The 16018-nt window shown below is 36.7% G+C and overlaps 2 protein-coding genes across 2 annotated transcripts; both read right to left on the reverse strand.

Moving 5' to 3' along the window:
• Positions 1–8983: 8983 nt before the first annotated feature.
• On the reverse strand, positions 8984–16009 carry LOC111333996 (arylsulfatase B-like). Its single transcript, XM_088737116.1, has 7 exons — positions 15694–16009; positions 15430–15516; positions 13964–14175; positions 13611–13822; positions 12923–13143; positions 10822–11084; positions 8984–9550 (listed from the first exon to the last, which is right to left on the reverse strand). The coding sequence occupies exons 1-7, from the start codon at positions 15998–16000 to the stop codon at positions 9326–9328; spliced, it is 1527 nt and encodes a 508-aa protein (XP_088593242.1). The 5' UTR covers positions 16001–16009; the 3' UTR covers positions 8984–9325.
• LOC148721674 (uncharacterized) lies at positions 9745–10675 on the reverse strand. The gene has a single exon (XM_088737121.1). It carries the CDS (start codon positions 10658–10660, stop codon positions 9917–9919), a length of 744 nt encoding a protein of 247 aa, XP_088593247.1. The 5' UTR covers positions 10661–10675; the 3' UTR covers positions 9745–9916.
• Positions 16010–16018: the final 9 nt, after the last annotated feature.

Here is a 16018-nt window from a genome sequence, read left to right on the forward strand (position 1 = left end):
GTCTTGTGATAAATGGAGATCAAGCCATAAAGATGCCAACTAAAGATAATAACATATTGAAATTCAATAATTATCATAAGAAACTACCTGTTCCATTTGTCATTTATGCTGACTTTGAAGCAATAACAGAAAAAGTACAAAGCTGTCAACAAGCAGATGATGAATCTTTCACTGAAGCTTATCAAAAACATATTGACTGTGGTTATATGGCTATAAGGTTGTTTGCACTTATGATGATAAATATACAAAACCTATTAACATCTATCATGGTGAGAAAGCTGTTTACAGATTCATGGAACAGATGCTTGAAGAAGTGAAACACTGCAAAAAGATTATTAACTATAAATTGAACAAACCATCTGGGGACCTGGATTTTTCTTATTACATCGGATTATTTCATCTTTAAGAACCTCTGAAAATGACAAAAAAAGATGAAAAACAATTCCAAAAAGCTGATAAATGTCAACAGGAACAGGAATATAATGATAAAGACGGTCGAGCCAGGGATCACTGTCACGTGACTTCAAAATCAGAGGTTCAGCTCATCTGGATTGTAACCTTAACTTTCAAATGACTGGTAAATACCTGTGATATTTCATACTTTTGAGAGGATATGATTCACACTTCATCATGCAAGAAATTGGAGAGAATGTTAAAAACAATAATTATACAAACAAAAAAGGAGAAGAGTGTCAAATGAATATCAGTGCAATCCCAAATAACATGGAAAAGTATATGGCTTTCATGCCTGGGAATCATCTTACTTTCATTGATAGCTTTCAATTCATGAGCTCAAGTTTTGATAAACTAGTCAATAATCTTCCCAAAGAAGCTTTCAAATATACATCACAAAAATTTAAGAATGAGAAATTCGATCTTATGACTCAAAAACGTGGTTATCCTTAAGATTACATGGACAGCTTTGATAAATTTGATAAAACAGAATTGCCAACCGAAGATGAATTTTACAGCATATTGAATAATGAACATATCTCAGATGATGAATATAAACATGCTCAAAAGGTATGGAAAAAATTCAAGTTAAAAACGATGGGTGATTATCATGATCTCTACCCTAAAGTCTGCCATATTGTTGTTAGCTGATGTGTTTGAGAATTTCAGACAAACTTGTCTTCAAACACTACAAACTCGATCCTTGCCATTATTTAACAATTCCTGGATTATCTTCAAGGGGGGATGCTATGCTAAACATGACTGGCATTAAACTTGAATTGATGACTGATATTGACATGTTCCAATTCATTGAAAAACGTATGAGAGGAGGAATAAGTCATATTTCTAATAGATACGGAAAAAGCGAATAACAAATATATGAAAGATCATGATGAAGATGCTCCATCGAAATATATCATGTACCTTGATGCCAATAATTTCTACGGTTGGGCTATGTCACAATACCTTCCAACTGGAGGATTCAAATGGCTTTAACAAAAACGACCGGATAAAACAAACCTTGGAGTTTCTACTGAAGAAAGTAAGGGGATTAATATTAGAAGTCGATCTTGAATACCCAGACGAACTACATGATTTGCATAACGATTATCCGCTTGCACCGGAAAAGATCAAAGTCAAACAAGACATGTTGTCAGCGTATTGTAAAAGCGAATGTAGAATTGATCGATGAGATACAACCATCTCCTAATTTATTTGTTTTAGGACCGAAAGGTTCTTTTATTAAAAATATGTTAAAAACTTGTGGTAAAAAAAGATAGGTTAACTGTAAAAATTAAAAAAGACACAGAAGATAATTAACAAATGGTAAACACCACAGCGTACACTATTGAGTTATGGATGCACGCGGGAGGTTGCTAAGCACGAAAGAAGCGTAAGAGTCGCTCGAGGCGATAGCCGAGAGCGACTCTAGCTTCTTGAGTGCTTAGCAAACCTCTCAAGTGCATACATAACTCAATAGTGTACGCTGTGGTGTTTACCATTTGTTTTATAACATAACATTGATACATTGTAGCTAAAGAGTTCCCTTTTATTAAACAAATCTTACGCGACCAGAAAAAACAAGCGCGCGCGTAAAAATAGTCTTTGGATTTGCTCACGTCAGCAGCGTACACCCATGGGCAAATGGGGGACGCTAAATTGACCAATCAGAGCGCGCCCTTTACTTTGGTTATGTTACAAAAAGGATTTGTTTGATTATTCATCAACATTGAAAGACATTTACATTTTCCTTCTAATTGAAAACGATAATTTAAAAATGAATAAAGGCTGATAGTTTCTAAAGAAACTGTCTGGGGCTGCATCGGTGGGGGTAACGAAATAATTTGGATATCAAACAACAACAAACATATGAAACATATGTGTGAACTGCGGTTATGAGACGTATATGAGAACGATCCTTCGCAGTAAAGCACTATTTGAGCAATAGTGAAAATCAGACCTGAAAAAAATTTCAGGCCTGTACGGGACTCGAACCACTGACCTCTGCGATACTAGTGCAGCGCTCTACCAATTGAGCTAACAAGCCAACTGGGAGCAGGCCATCAAATTAATTCGATATAAACCCGTAGATGATAAATCAAACAACAACAAACATATGAAACATATGTGTGAACTGCGAAGGATCGTTCTCATATACGTCTCATAACCGCAGTTCACACATATGTTTCATATGTTTGTTGTTGTTTGATTTATCATCTACGGGTTTATATCGAATTAACTTGATGGCCTGCTCCCAGTTGGCTTGTTAGCTCAATTGGTAGAGCGCTGCACTAGTATCGCAGAGGTCAGTGGTTCGAGTCCCGTACAGGCCTGAAATTTTTTTCAGGTCTGATTTTCACTATTGCTCAAATAGTGCTTTACTGCGAAGGATCGTTCTCATATACGTCTCATAACCGCAGTTCACACATATGTTTCATATGTTTGTTGTTGTTTGATTTATCATCTACGGGTTTATATCGAATTAATTTGATGGCCTGCTCCCAGTTGGCTTGTTAGCTCAATTGGTAGAGCGCTGCACTAGTATCGCAGAGGTCAGTGGTTCGAGTCCCGTACAGGCCTGAAATTTTTTTCAGGTCTGATTTTCACTATTGCTCAAATAGTGCTTTACTGCGAAGGATCGTTCTCATATACGTCTCATAACCGCAGTTCACACATATGTTTCATATGTTTGTTGTTGTTTGATTTATCATCTACGGGTTTATATCGAATTAATTTGATGGCCTGCTCCCAGTTGGCTTGTTAGCTCAATTGGTAGAGCGCTGCACTAGTATCGCAGAGGTCAGTGGTTCGAGTCCCGTACAGGCCTGAAATTTTTTTTCAGGTCTGATTTTCACTATTGCTCAAATAGTGCTTTACTGCGAAGGATCGTTCTCATATACGTAATTTGGATATATCAACAAATTTGAAATGGTAAATTGGCCTCCGTAACGATTACAAAAGCTGACGTTTCGAGCGTTAGCCCTTCGTCGGAGCGAATAGAGGAATTGTGGGTTGTGTGCTTTTAAAGGCAGGAAATGGAGCTACGTTATTGGTGGGAACATGGCAAAGAGAAAAACACGAATAAATTAATTAGTGGAATAAAAATTCTTGAAATGGTAGCGTTCCGAATGAATCGAAGTAATTGATGACATCTTTAATAAAAGTTGTTACCCAATGTGATTCTGACATGTATGATGGGTGAAGATTGTAAATAAAAAGAGATTGTTTATGGTCGCGTGGAACTTTTTCATCTCTGATTAGAACATCATTTACTGGAATTTCTAGATATTCACACCATTCACAGATCAAAATTTGTCAAATGTATTGTTTTGTGAAATTGTGGTCTTACAAAATAGCTCCGATTAATGGAATTGAATTGAAAGGGCTGTTCTTTTTTTCCAGAAGTAATCCTTTGCCTTTTTTTGAGTTTTTTACTTTTTTTATTTTTTTTAACCCTTGCCAACTTGACCATTTGGCCAATTTCCGATAAATGTAGGTGGAGATGTGAAAGCACCCAATCTTGGAGCTCCTTTTCCACCTTTTGATCTGCTTGATACCAACCGTGGGGCTCCTCAATTGGAATCACATATCAGACCAACTACCTGAAGACCGAATCAATGAGTTGAAAACTTTGTACAGATTCTATCACAAGAAATATTGGATTTATAAGACTGTGCATAAAAATCTCAACCGGAAACACATTACAAATCAGGTCACATCTGTTGGTCTCGTCGTTATTGGAACTATTGCTGGTGGTGTTACATTAAATCCAATTATCCTCGAAACTGTGTCTGGGTCTGGACTCTTATTAAAACATTTTTGGAATTAAAGAATTATAAGAAAAAGATTGAGATGTGCAAGTTTGCTTTCACATCTTATGAAAAGATATTAACTGAGTTGAGGTCAAATTTGAGAGGCATAGAATTTGATGAACATTTATTTCTCAACTATTTTAAAGTAATTGACGACTCAATAACAGTTATGTGTCCATCAGCAAACAAATATTCCAAAAAATATGATTCAATATTCACTGATTAATTATCAAATTAATTTCATTTCCGATCAAATTTTGTATTTAAGCCCAATACTTCTCATATCGTTTAATAGTTCTTTTTGATTTTGAAGATTGTATTTCATTTGATGATAAATTCATTCTATGAATTAGCTTTCCAATGATAAACTTTATTGATATCATTCTTTTTCTTGTACCGAACCACGCTGGAGTCTGTTTTCCGAATGCCTTAGTTCAACCGTACTTTAATTACTGCAGCGAGGTCTGGGGGCATTGTAACAAAGGTCTTTCGAATAAGCTCCAAAAGTTGCAAAACCGGGCTGCCCGTATTCTGACCTTCTCCAGTTATCACACAAGCGCTGATCCTCTTTTTGAGCAACTTAACTGGAGACGGTTAGATACCCAGCGACAAATACAAGTGGCCACCATGGTCTATAAATCTATACATGGTCTTGCGCCCGACTATCTTGGTTCTCTTTTCACTAAATATGATCCTCCTTATAATCTAAGGAACTCTGAAAACAAACTAGCTGTTCCATTGCCCCGCACCAATTTCCTGAAAAATAGCTTTAGCTATAACGGTGCGGTTATCTGGAACAGCTTGTCCCCTGAATTGTGGCAAGCAAAATCACTTCAATCTTTTCGAAATGGTTGTCGCGATTTCTCCGTCTGAATCGACAAAACGCACACGGCATCTATGTAAAGCAGAATTTCTTTATTTTTTCTATTTCACTTTTAAATTTTAGATAACGTTTATATAGAATAAAGTAGAATGTAATTGTAATAATAGATTGTAATGATATCATTATTTTATCTGATAGATTTACCGTGTCTAAATAAAAATAAAGTTCAAGTTCAAGTTATAACTATATATGAAAAAACTTTAAATATTTTGTATTCTTATCTGCATAAAATGAATATTTTAATATTTTTTCTATGTGTATTCTTCAAAACATCGCCAAAAAAACCAAAATCAGGTCTATACAACACAGAATTAGTCATAAGTCGATATTTTGATTCATCTTCTCTTCTCTCTACCTCGATATCATACTCATAATATTCGATTTCTCTAAATACTCCTCTTAAGAAAATATACGTCTCGCATCAGAAATTGTATCAAATATATCAGTTAACGAAACTAGTACAACATAATAATTAAAATGATTCTTTCTTAATGCTTTTACAAAAAATTTGTATTTGTCATGAATTGTTATTACACCTTGTTCATTATCTAACAAATTGAATTCTAAAACATTTTCATAATCATTAGGTTCATAATCATGTTTTTTCAAACATTCATCAAACAGTGAAACAAGAAAAATGCCAACAATCGTCTTGACATTTATGTATTTCATATTCACAACCACAATGACAAGACATTATTCTATATACTCTATATAAATAGTTTAGTTTATTAGTTTATTAGCTTCGCCAACCAAATAAAAAACTTTAAATATTTTCAAGATCATTTATCCATTCTCTAAATAAAAAACCAAATAAAAAAACTTTAAATATTTTCAAGATCATTTATCCATTCTCTAAATTCATCAATTAAATTAACTAAATTCTCATTATCTTCTAAATAATATCTAATATCATTGATCATCATATATAATGCTAATATGAAAGTAAACATCTATACACCGAATGCAAATATGGCGTCTAATTTGTATTGCCATCGTTCTGGACTGACTAGCCTCGTCTTCACGTGGAAATACAAAAGGATTATTACATGTGTGAGAGGCTAGTCAATCCAGAACAATGGCAACTCAAATTGGACGCCATATTTGCATTCGGTGTAGATATTTATTAATTATATTTTTTCACAAGTTTGAACAAGTTTTATTAATCCGCCATTTTGAATTCTTGGAACTTTTGGAATTCTTGGAATTTTCGTGAGTCTGCGTTTTTGGATTTCGATTTTGTTGAAAAATATTTCTCAATATAGTTTTCAAATTTCTGGACTTTTTGGATTTTTCAAATTTTTAGAAAACATCTTTTCGATTGAGACTTTTGATATCTGATTGTTAGAGAGCATTTTTTTTGGATTTTGGACCCCTAAGTTTGCTTTGGTCCTGACACCCCAACTACTTTAATTTATTAGGCACATCTCAGAGCAATGCCTTCAATAAACAAAATTGAACATTGTTGTTTCGTTATTTGCTTATTAGGTTGGTAATTTAGTACTTAGAGCAAAAGAAAAAAAAAAAAAAAAGAGGAAAAACAACGGTCCTGCTAAACACAGTGAAGCCAGCTAAACTTGTTGATAATATACATGCAAAAATTTTGACCCCGCTTTCATCTTTTACCATGTTTATTTAGTTTCATGACTCACTGGTTAGGCAGCTCTACTCAGTTTGCCTTGGTGAAGGAGGGGTCGAGCTTTTCCTTTAAGACTATATTAGAGCTTTTAAACTCTCTGTCACGAATAATCGAGCGTTTGCACTCTTTGTCAGCTATGTATCAGCCCGTATTAGTAATCATTACACGAAGGACAAGTCTCGTAATCAGTCTTCCTTTGCTACGGTGGCCAATTTACTTTATTAACTCAGTCGAAGTGGAGGCAGCTGAAGTGAATATCTACCAAGTCGCAAACCGGTGAGGTTAAAATCCTCCGCAACCACCAACACTGAGGTGTTTGTTTTGGTATACTAAAACAGTGGAAAAAAAAAATAAAGCACAAAAATAATGTTTTGTACTCAGTTACTTCTGCAAATATTACAAGATTTTTGGGTGCAAATCCCATGCGAGATGCTCGAAGGTGAATTGTCAGGATATACGGAGTTTTATTAGCCAAACAAAGCGCACCTTCAACGCTATCCACGGTTTTAGTAGGTACTAAAACCAAATTATCTTCTGATACCTCTACTGACGCAGCATACTAGTTTCTTTGAATTCTGCACTGACTAGTCCAGAATTGGACTATTGCGCCTTTGAATATTGTATAGAAAGGGCGCAATATAAATAAGGAAATCATTCATTCATTCATTCTTACCTCCTTTCTGGGGATGAACTCTTACGCATGGACTGTTGCGCGAAACTTCTCGAGAATATTGTTCAAGGTCTCCTGTTGTGCGTATCGATCCTTTCGTGAACTGATATTTCGTCATAGCCGTGTTTGGAAGTAAATGACTTCCAAACTTTTAGCCTGTTGTTTGTGCTTTGCTAGGGCGTTTTCGTTCGTAGCATTCTCCTTTAAACTTTTTAATCAAAACTTAATTTATTTGGGCAAACCTACCCGTTAAATTGTTTCGTTTGACTATCGTGACCTACGTGTTAATACACTTTAAAAAAAACTGTTGTGGCAACAGTCACAGGGTTTGGTGCTAAATTTGAAAATAAGACATTAAACCTGAATTTTGATGGTGTTTGAAACCAATAATATATAGATTTAGCCAAGCCTAAAAGCGGAGCTCGCATATTTTCCCCACACGTCTCAAGGGCACAACGCCTTGCCCCGGCCAGGACTAGAACCTAGGTCGTTCGACTCGGAGCCCAGTGCACTGACCACTGGACAAAAGCCGTAGCGTTGGCGTGCCCGCGGTACAGTTGACCGCGCATGCTTAAAGTGGCACCTTGTATGGACGCCCGTACGGTCACAAGTCCAAATTTTTTCGGCTTGATGGGTTACTACTACCATTTTATATAATTATGGGGCTATGCTCTGCGAGCTCCGCTATTACAATTATCAAAAATAGACAGTGAAAGGCTGCATGTGGCTAATGGTATAGTACAATTTTTATACCATTGAAAAGAACTAGAGATTGTATAATGACACTAGAAGGCAGTGTTGCAGAATATTTGTCTCACAAGAAAAACAGAAAACCTGCCGCATTCCACATATCTATGAATACCCTATTCCAAAAGACTGAGAAAGATGATTCAAGAATAAATTGTCAAATTGACATTCAACCAATTATTAAATGGTAAAAAATTATAACATTAACAATAAGAATAATCTTAACAATAGTAATATAATAATAACTTAAAGGTGCTAGCTCGAAAGCCTCATGGTTCCTTAAGCTTTTGTAAAAGTCGCGACCCGCGAAACGCGACCATCAGCCAAACTCCTCCAAATCGTGATTACCTGTACTAGCTACAGCGCTCTTCTTGTGTGCTCATGCCAAACAGACTGCCACAGATTTCACCATTATGCATAAAGGTTCAGTCATTGTGCCCGATGAGGAAAATATCAGAGTATCGATGTCATGATAATTTATTTCGTCAAACGACGCTTTCCAGCGTCCTAACTGCTTGACGACCCAAATGACCCCTGACCGCGGCCAAGTCTCAAGCACAGAAGAACTAATCACGGTATAAACGTACTGAGCGCTTTGCTTATAAAAATGCGTAATGGGATCGCTCAGGTTCACAACCACTGACAGTTTTGTTTAGTCGCTATGGAGAAAAAAGAATGAGTGTGATTTTAAAAAGAAACATACAGAACTCTGCACACTGATGTAAAGCACTCACAGTGTCGTTCCCGTTCTGTTTTAAAGACATTTTTTCGCCTGAAAATCAATTTAATTCTTCTTTATTTGTAGATGACCTTTTCTATCCGTTAACTCATAAAATAAATTCTCCGTTTTTAACCTTAAGCCTGAAACAATAATCCATTTAGGAGTGGAACATTCCCGTATCGTCCACTTTAAGAATAGCACCCCCCGGATTCAAACAATGGCTTAGAAATCTTAATCTCCACCCCCACACTAAAAACTCCTGACACAGTTCGATGGTTAAACTAACGCAATCTACAGTGAGGAGGCAAATATTAAACTGACACAGTTTCCATCATAAATCAAACAGGTTTGAGAGAATAAGAATAATTCTCAGTATTTTGATTCGTCATTTTGCTTCCCACTAACTTCTCCAGGGTGTCCAACAACCGTTCTTTCGGGCAACATTCCAAGCAAACTGATCTGAAGGTTTATTTAAAGGCGGCACAACAGTCTGTTTGTAAAACTGTAGCCTTTCTTGCAACTTGTTCACCACATCCGGGAGCTTCTGACTCAGGTCTGTACGTTCTGCAGGGTCAGCGGTGATGTTATACAGAGCAACTTTGATAAGCCCTCTTTCTTGAAAGTTCTGAAATAGAAAATCAGCGATCAATATTATACAGAGAGTCTACTCAACTTCAAGCTCGAAAACAACTGCTCAAGGTTTGAAAAAATTAAGTCTGTTTAAAAAAACCTCCTCTTTCTTTTGTTCAAAACAACAACTACAAAACAACAAGAAAACAAACCAATAAAACCATGAAACAACAAAGGCTTGTGTATTGCACTGTGCAATTACATACATACATACATACATAACTTTATTTGATAACGCAGGTTAAAATTTGCTCAACTTTACAGCTGATATGGACCTGCCTAAACTAAATAGTCTATAATTATATAAAATACAGATATAATAAAATTTATAGGTTGAATAAATTAAGTAAACCATAAAATTTTAGTAATAGTGAAAATTTGGTTTCATGTTTTGTATAACATTACCTCCCTTTTCAAAATTAATATTCATGACAGTTTGCTTGGATTGTTTTAAGTTATATTTAAAAATAGATAAATTTGGAGAATCTTTAAAATTATCGGGAAGTGCATTCCATGCTACTGCAGATCTATGAGCAAAGGACCTACGACCCAGTTCGGTTTTGGGCCTATTAAGTACAACATTCAGGGATTTCCTTAGGTTATAGCTGTTGGAGTTCTTGGTCACCAAACAATTAATTTCCCGCAACCATAAATTATAATAAGCATTATATGTAATAGTTAAGATACGTAGCTTATAAAAATACTCTAAAGGCATCCAGCCAACCTTAGAAAGTACATCATTATCCTCAAAACTATTTGGTATCTTATGAATCAGCCTGGCAGCCCTGATGTGAATCATTTCTAGATCTTTAAGCTTGGGTCCAGACCCCCAAATTACAATTCCATATAGAACACTTGGTATAACTATCCTATAGTAAAAAGTCTCCAAGATAGATGTACATAGGAAATTTATACGTCTCAACATTTTAACTTTGGCATTAAATGCAGATCTAGCCAATGCAACATGCTGAGAAATGGAGAATGCATACAGAAATGATGGAAACTTAAAATTACACATATGGGCCCGTAAGTTTGCAATTGAGTTGACACAGAAAAGAGGATACTTTTTGGAAGACGCCTCAGCGACGTTCAGCGCCTTTTCCATGGACACTTGTCAAACTAAACCGTTAAAGAAATTCAAAGGAAAAATTATTCTCCATTTCATCTTCTCGCTAAGCGTTGTTGACGAGATTTTAAGTTTTCCTTGTTAAATTCGCGTCCCAGAGACTACAGTATCCGGTCTGACATCAGAATTATTTCACTCACCATATCATAAGTGCTCTTTTCATCCAGTTCAGGGGGTTTAAACCATGTTGAATTGGGGCAGGACACCATCAACTTCATGTCACCGACTCGAATTGCCGCTCCCTGATATGGGGGGTCTTCTGACATCATCTCATGGAGTTTCTCTTCTGGAGCCAAGTCGATATTGAGAAGAATTTCTGTTCTTGGGGAAGGTTTTCCATTGGAAATTGTGTCCCATACATCAAAGCCATCTATAGGTACTGGAGAATTGTCAACTTTACCTCCTAAATAACAAAAGTTTCGAAAAATTTTTAAGTCCAAAGAATCTTGGCCACAGCTAGTCTCCAAAGTTGTACATGTACCTATGACTTAGCTATGGGATTTGCTCTAATTTGCTCTTACTGTTGTTTAAGCTCTCGTAAAAAAAATTATGGTAATATAGGCGCAGTATCCCAAGGGGGTGACCTAAGCACAACCTACTCTCTGAGTGCTTATCCTAAAGAGGGTTTAAAGCGTACAGGCAAAATGTGAAAAAACCATTAGAATAGGCTCGGGGGTAACTTGTATTGTATGCAGTCCAACTGTTAAGAGTACTACAGCGCTCTTAGTTGCTTGGTGGAAACCAGGAGAGGCCTCGGTAGTTTCAATGGCCTCTTGACCTGTAAGACAACTCTTGACTTTAAGAAGAAATTTCTTAATCGTGAAGTCTGATCGCCCAGGAAAGGGTAGTCCTGAGGAGGACTTTGGTTGGTGGTGGTGACGGACGTTTCGACAACCTGAGCGGAAGTCATCATCAGAGTCACGGTTGTCAGGTTGTCAAAACGACAGTCACCACTGCCAACGACAGTTCTTTTCAGGTCAAATCTTACCTACCAGTGGACGATCAGACTAAACGATCAAATGTTACCCTGGTGATCAAACCGTTTAGAAAAGAAGAATGTAAAGATTGCTGCCAGCAGAGAAACAATTAACATTCACTTGGCAAATTAGGTTTAGGCTGTACTAAAACTTTTTCATGTTTTACAAGCTTTTCTGTGGATAACTCCACTTCGCTGTTCATGAGTGGACTTCTTCGATGTTCCACTATATCAGCAATTTTCCGTCTTTGTATCATAAACAAAAACCGCCCTTTTGTTACGTCGAGGTCAGCAGCTCAACAAAGCGTCCCAAGAATTGGTGACAACTCTTGAAATTACGGGCTTCCTCTTACCAAATCGACAAAAAAACTTCATGCCGAGGTGTAAGCGCTTGGATCTGACGCGATTAACTGAGCGTTGTAACTATCTTTTTTCCCTCTTCTTTGAATGAAAATCTGTGAAACGAAAGATTGTCAAAGTGCCCCATTTAGCCTCTAAAGCAAGCTGTCAAAATCAGAGTGTGAGCATTCACTATCATGATAAAGCTTGAGCAAGAAGACTTAAGCTACTCAAGGTCTCTTCACTTGAAGTGTACACAGAGAATAAGTAGTTGCTGGATGCACCCTTAGTACTTATCCCTGCCTTGAACCCAGACTTCCCTCAGTTTAAAAACCAATAGGGAGCAAGATCTTTTCTCCTCCCATTGCTTCCGCATGCTTTGCTTGTTATCAGTCACTTGCTCTTTGCGCATATTCCTCAGAGTGTAGATGAGAGAGTGCCTGAAGAGGGAGTTTACCATGTGGCTGTTTCAATCCAGATTTCTTTGTCACAAGAATGTATTGCTTGTGCATCAGCTTACCACAGTTAAATGCTAAACAGGGCTGGGTGGTTGAAAACACAACTGAGGTACCCACAGTGAAAAGAAACTTTTCATTTACCCAAGCAGCTGTGCGAGCAGTTTTCAAATGTTCTTTTTTTTCCCGTCATTTTTGCCTTACAATAAACTAACACCCAACAGAACTTTTCCGCATTTCCACACAGGATGAATTTTTTTAGAACTATTCTTAACATTTGATAAGAGTTCAGGGTTCACCAACTTTGGAACACCTGGTCCCTGAAGGATTAGACAAAAAATCAAAAACAAAAAGTAAGCAAAAAAGATTTTAGTTGTTAAATAACTGGGGAAAAAATCAAAATTTTGAGAGAATATTGCTATATTTTAAAATCCGGGAACATGAAAAGATTCCTTGCTACAACTGTCTCACCTGCAAGTTTTATCAGAGTAGGATACCAGTCAGTCGAGTGAAGCAGTTCTCTGCTTTTCACACCTTTCCTCTGCAACATATTTCCATGGACAAAAGCCACACCTCTGACCCCTCCCTCCCAGAGGGTTCTCTTCTCACCCCGCAGTGGCCAATTATAGCCACCTGCTTCTGGAAGACCTCCATTGTCAGTTGTGAAAACGAATATTGTGTTCTTCCAGAGACTAAAAGATGAATGAAGGAGAAAAAAAGAGGGAAAGAGGATGAATTAGAAAAATAGAAAATATGAACATTGCTTTCAAACAAATTTATTGAAGGTGAAATGCTGACATGCTTGGTTGATGTAAAAAGATGAGGAATCTATTATTTGGTAAACTTCTATTTCTTTGAAATCCTCCAGAAAAGGATGCAGGCCTTAATCTTCCCAGTAAGGAACTTCTAGGGGATGGGGAAAGAGCGCAAGCTTGTTTCCCAGAAAGCTGCAAATTATATCTACTCTCTGATGATAATGACCATAAGAATTATAGTAACAGTAAAAATAACAATAATGATAATAAGATTTTGTGCCAATATTTGTGATGTGATATTGGTATTGGGTACGAAACATGTGCTAAATCAAACATTGCCAGACCTAAGGTTTTCAGAGGCTGGTGTCTGTGCTGTCTATATAGTTAAGAATACAGTCAATTACCCTGCTTTTTCCAAACTCTTTGTCACATTGCCAATAGCTTCATCAGCAATATCCAACATGGCAGCATATGTTCTCCTTATCTTGTTATCTATGAAGCTGTACTTGTCAACATATTTTTGTGGAGCTTGTACTGGGAAGTGGACATTTTGAAAAGGCAAGTAAAGGAAAAGAGGTATTGAAGAATTGTGGTTCTCAATAATCTTCTGTGCTTGCTGTGAATCAAATGAAATATCACATGACTTGACCCAACACACCAGAGGAAAAAACTACAGTTTCCCCTTAAAATCTCATAACTTACACCTTAATTTACAAGTAAGCCTAAAACATTTGGTTTGGTTAACAATTTTCCTTACGCGGGTAAATAGGTTTGCAGAATAGGTTCCATTCATGTCTCGCACAGGGGACTTGTTATCTCTGAGATCCAAAATCCCAAGCCGCTCATGTGTGTAGTGATCCCCACATCCTGTATAAAACCCATAATGTGAGTCGAATCCCCGGTATGTTGGGGTGTATTCCCATTCATAGAAGCCAAGATGCCATTTTCCAACCATGTGAGTGGCATATCCTTGAAAAGAGAAGGCAGCAGCCTTTTTTAGTCTTCTAAAAGTCAAAGCTAAGCATTTGATGATGTTTTAACCTCACTTTTCCACAGAAGCAACTTTCCATGCATACCCATTAATTGTTATGGCTATGTTAGGTTGTTAAATGTAGTTTTCTAATTTGCTGGTATTTCCTCAGTGAAAAATGTCAAATATGCAAAATTTAGCACTCAGGACACCAGTGGTCATTTTATGAGCATTTTCCTGAAAAAAAATATCTTCAAATTCTTAATCAGTCCAAAAATTTTGAAATCCTCTGAAAAAATAACTTATGAGCTTAAGAAATTAGCCTTTGAACAAAGGCTGTTGGTAAAAAAGGTAATAGCTTTTATATTTGTGAGTTGGAAAATGCTTCACTGTTATTTTTGTTCCATTACACATTTGATTTATCTCATACAGGGGGAAACCTCAGTAGGAATAGCAGGTAAGTACAGTATCAAAGAAATATACATCACTTTTTCATAGCATATCTCCACATCCTATTCACTGCAGACACCACAACCCCTTTCTACTTTAACTTATGACTCCCATTAAATGCAGGGCAATGTGACTGGAAAGATAAAAAAAGGACACAGTTGACGTAAACCAACAGAGATAAAAAAGACAAAAGAATGAGGAAAGACATAGCGCTCCTAGGTCTAAGGGGATCTAGAACCCTGAGAAGGAGGAGCTCAGACATTAAAGACAGGGATCTGGAAGTAGAGAAGGGTCGAGCAAGACTTCCTTAAATTCATCAGTTATAGATTATTTTTATTAATAGTAAATTTTTCTTATTCTTTTGCGTTGAACTTTTGAAGACTTTACATTTCCTTTGTCAAGAGACTTAAAATTACTGTTATCATAATCATTTTTATTATCATTATTATTATCATCTTTATTTTTATCAGAAAGCTCGAGAAGTAAACGTAGACGAGGTGTGTTTTTCTTAGCTTCTGATGGACATTTTAATGTGTTTTTCGATTTTTAGGGCTTTTATTAAAGAATGAGGAAAGCAATGAATACAAAGGTTAATGAGGCGGTGTTCTATTGTGACATGTCCAGTGTCTTCTACACCAAGGAGCCAAATTCCATCAGTGTCATTAGGATAGGTATCATCCTCTTTATTAAGGTAGAGTTTACGTCTCAGCATCAGTAGCATGAAGCAACTAGTACTAGGAATACAGTTTGAGAATACAACATATACAACTTAAAAACAGATTAACTTTACACCAAAAACTCACCAGCCTCTTTCAACTTCTGTGCCAGGGTTGTAACATTCAGTGGCATTCCATAAGGTTGAGCAGGTTCAATGACAAAGTGCTGCAGACCTATTGAAAAACACAACAAAGCACTATAGTGTGAATCATTTTACAGCACTTCTGTGTGATTGCGTGACATAGGTTGAGCATTTGTCACGCCAGCAACGTTCTCTGTCGCAGAACTTTGCATGCAATGAGATCTTCGAAATCAGTGAAATCATGCTTTGTGCGATCATTTCCACGTACCTGTGTGAATGGGATATCTTCCAGTCATGAGGGTACTTCGTGTTGGTGTACACAAGGGCTGCACATAGTAGTTTTCCAGTATCACTCCTTCTGCCGCCAGTGTGTTGATATTTGGGGTTTGAATTTTTGACCCTTGAAAACCTAAGTCACTCCAACCTAGATCATCGATCACGACTAGGACTACATGCGGAGATTTGAAGCTACTAACGAAATGAAGAACAGCTGAGGAAAAATATACGAGGAAAACGGCCGGAAACATCGTTAGAATTTCAGGTTTGCATGAGTATACAAGGTTATATAATGTCATGTGACTTGATAATATGCT

This window comes from Stylophora pistillata, chromosome 10 (assembly GCF_964205215.1).
Source record: "Stylophora pistillata chromosome 10, jaStyPist1.2, whole genome shotgun sequence".
NCBI lineage: Eukaryota > Metazoa > Cnidaria > Anthozoa > Scleractinia > Pocilloporidae > Stylophora > Stylophora pistillata.

Bases quoted from the DNA above. Each gene is read 5' to 3' on its own strand.
- LOC148721674 (XM_088737121.1), bottom strand. From the start codon at position 10,660: ATGGAAAAGGCGCTGAACGTCGCTGAGGCGTCTTCCAAAAAGTATCCT.
- LOC111333996 (XM_088737116.1), bottom strand. From the start codon at position 16,000: ATGACATTATATAACCTTGTATACTCATGCAAACCTGAAATTCTAACG. The intron at 13,823-13,963 runs GTAAGGAAAATT...TTTGATTCACAG, and splicing joins CTGCAAACCTATTTACCCGC to CAAGCACAGAAGATTATTGA. The intron at 9,551-10,821 runs GTGAGTGAAATA...TTTCTATTTCAG, and splicing joins AAAAGAGCACTTATGATATG to AACTTTCAAGAAAGAGGGCT.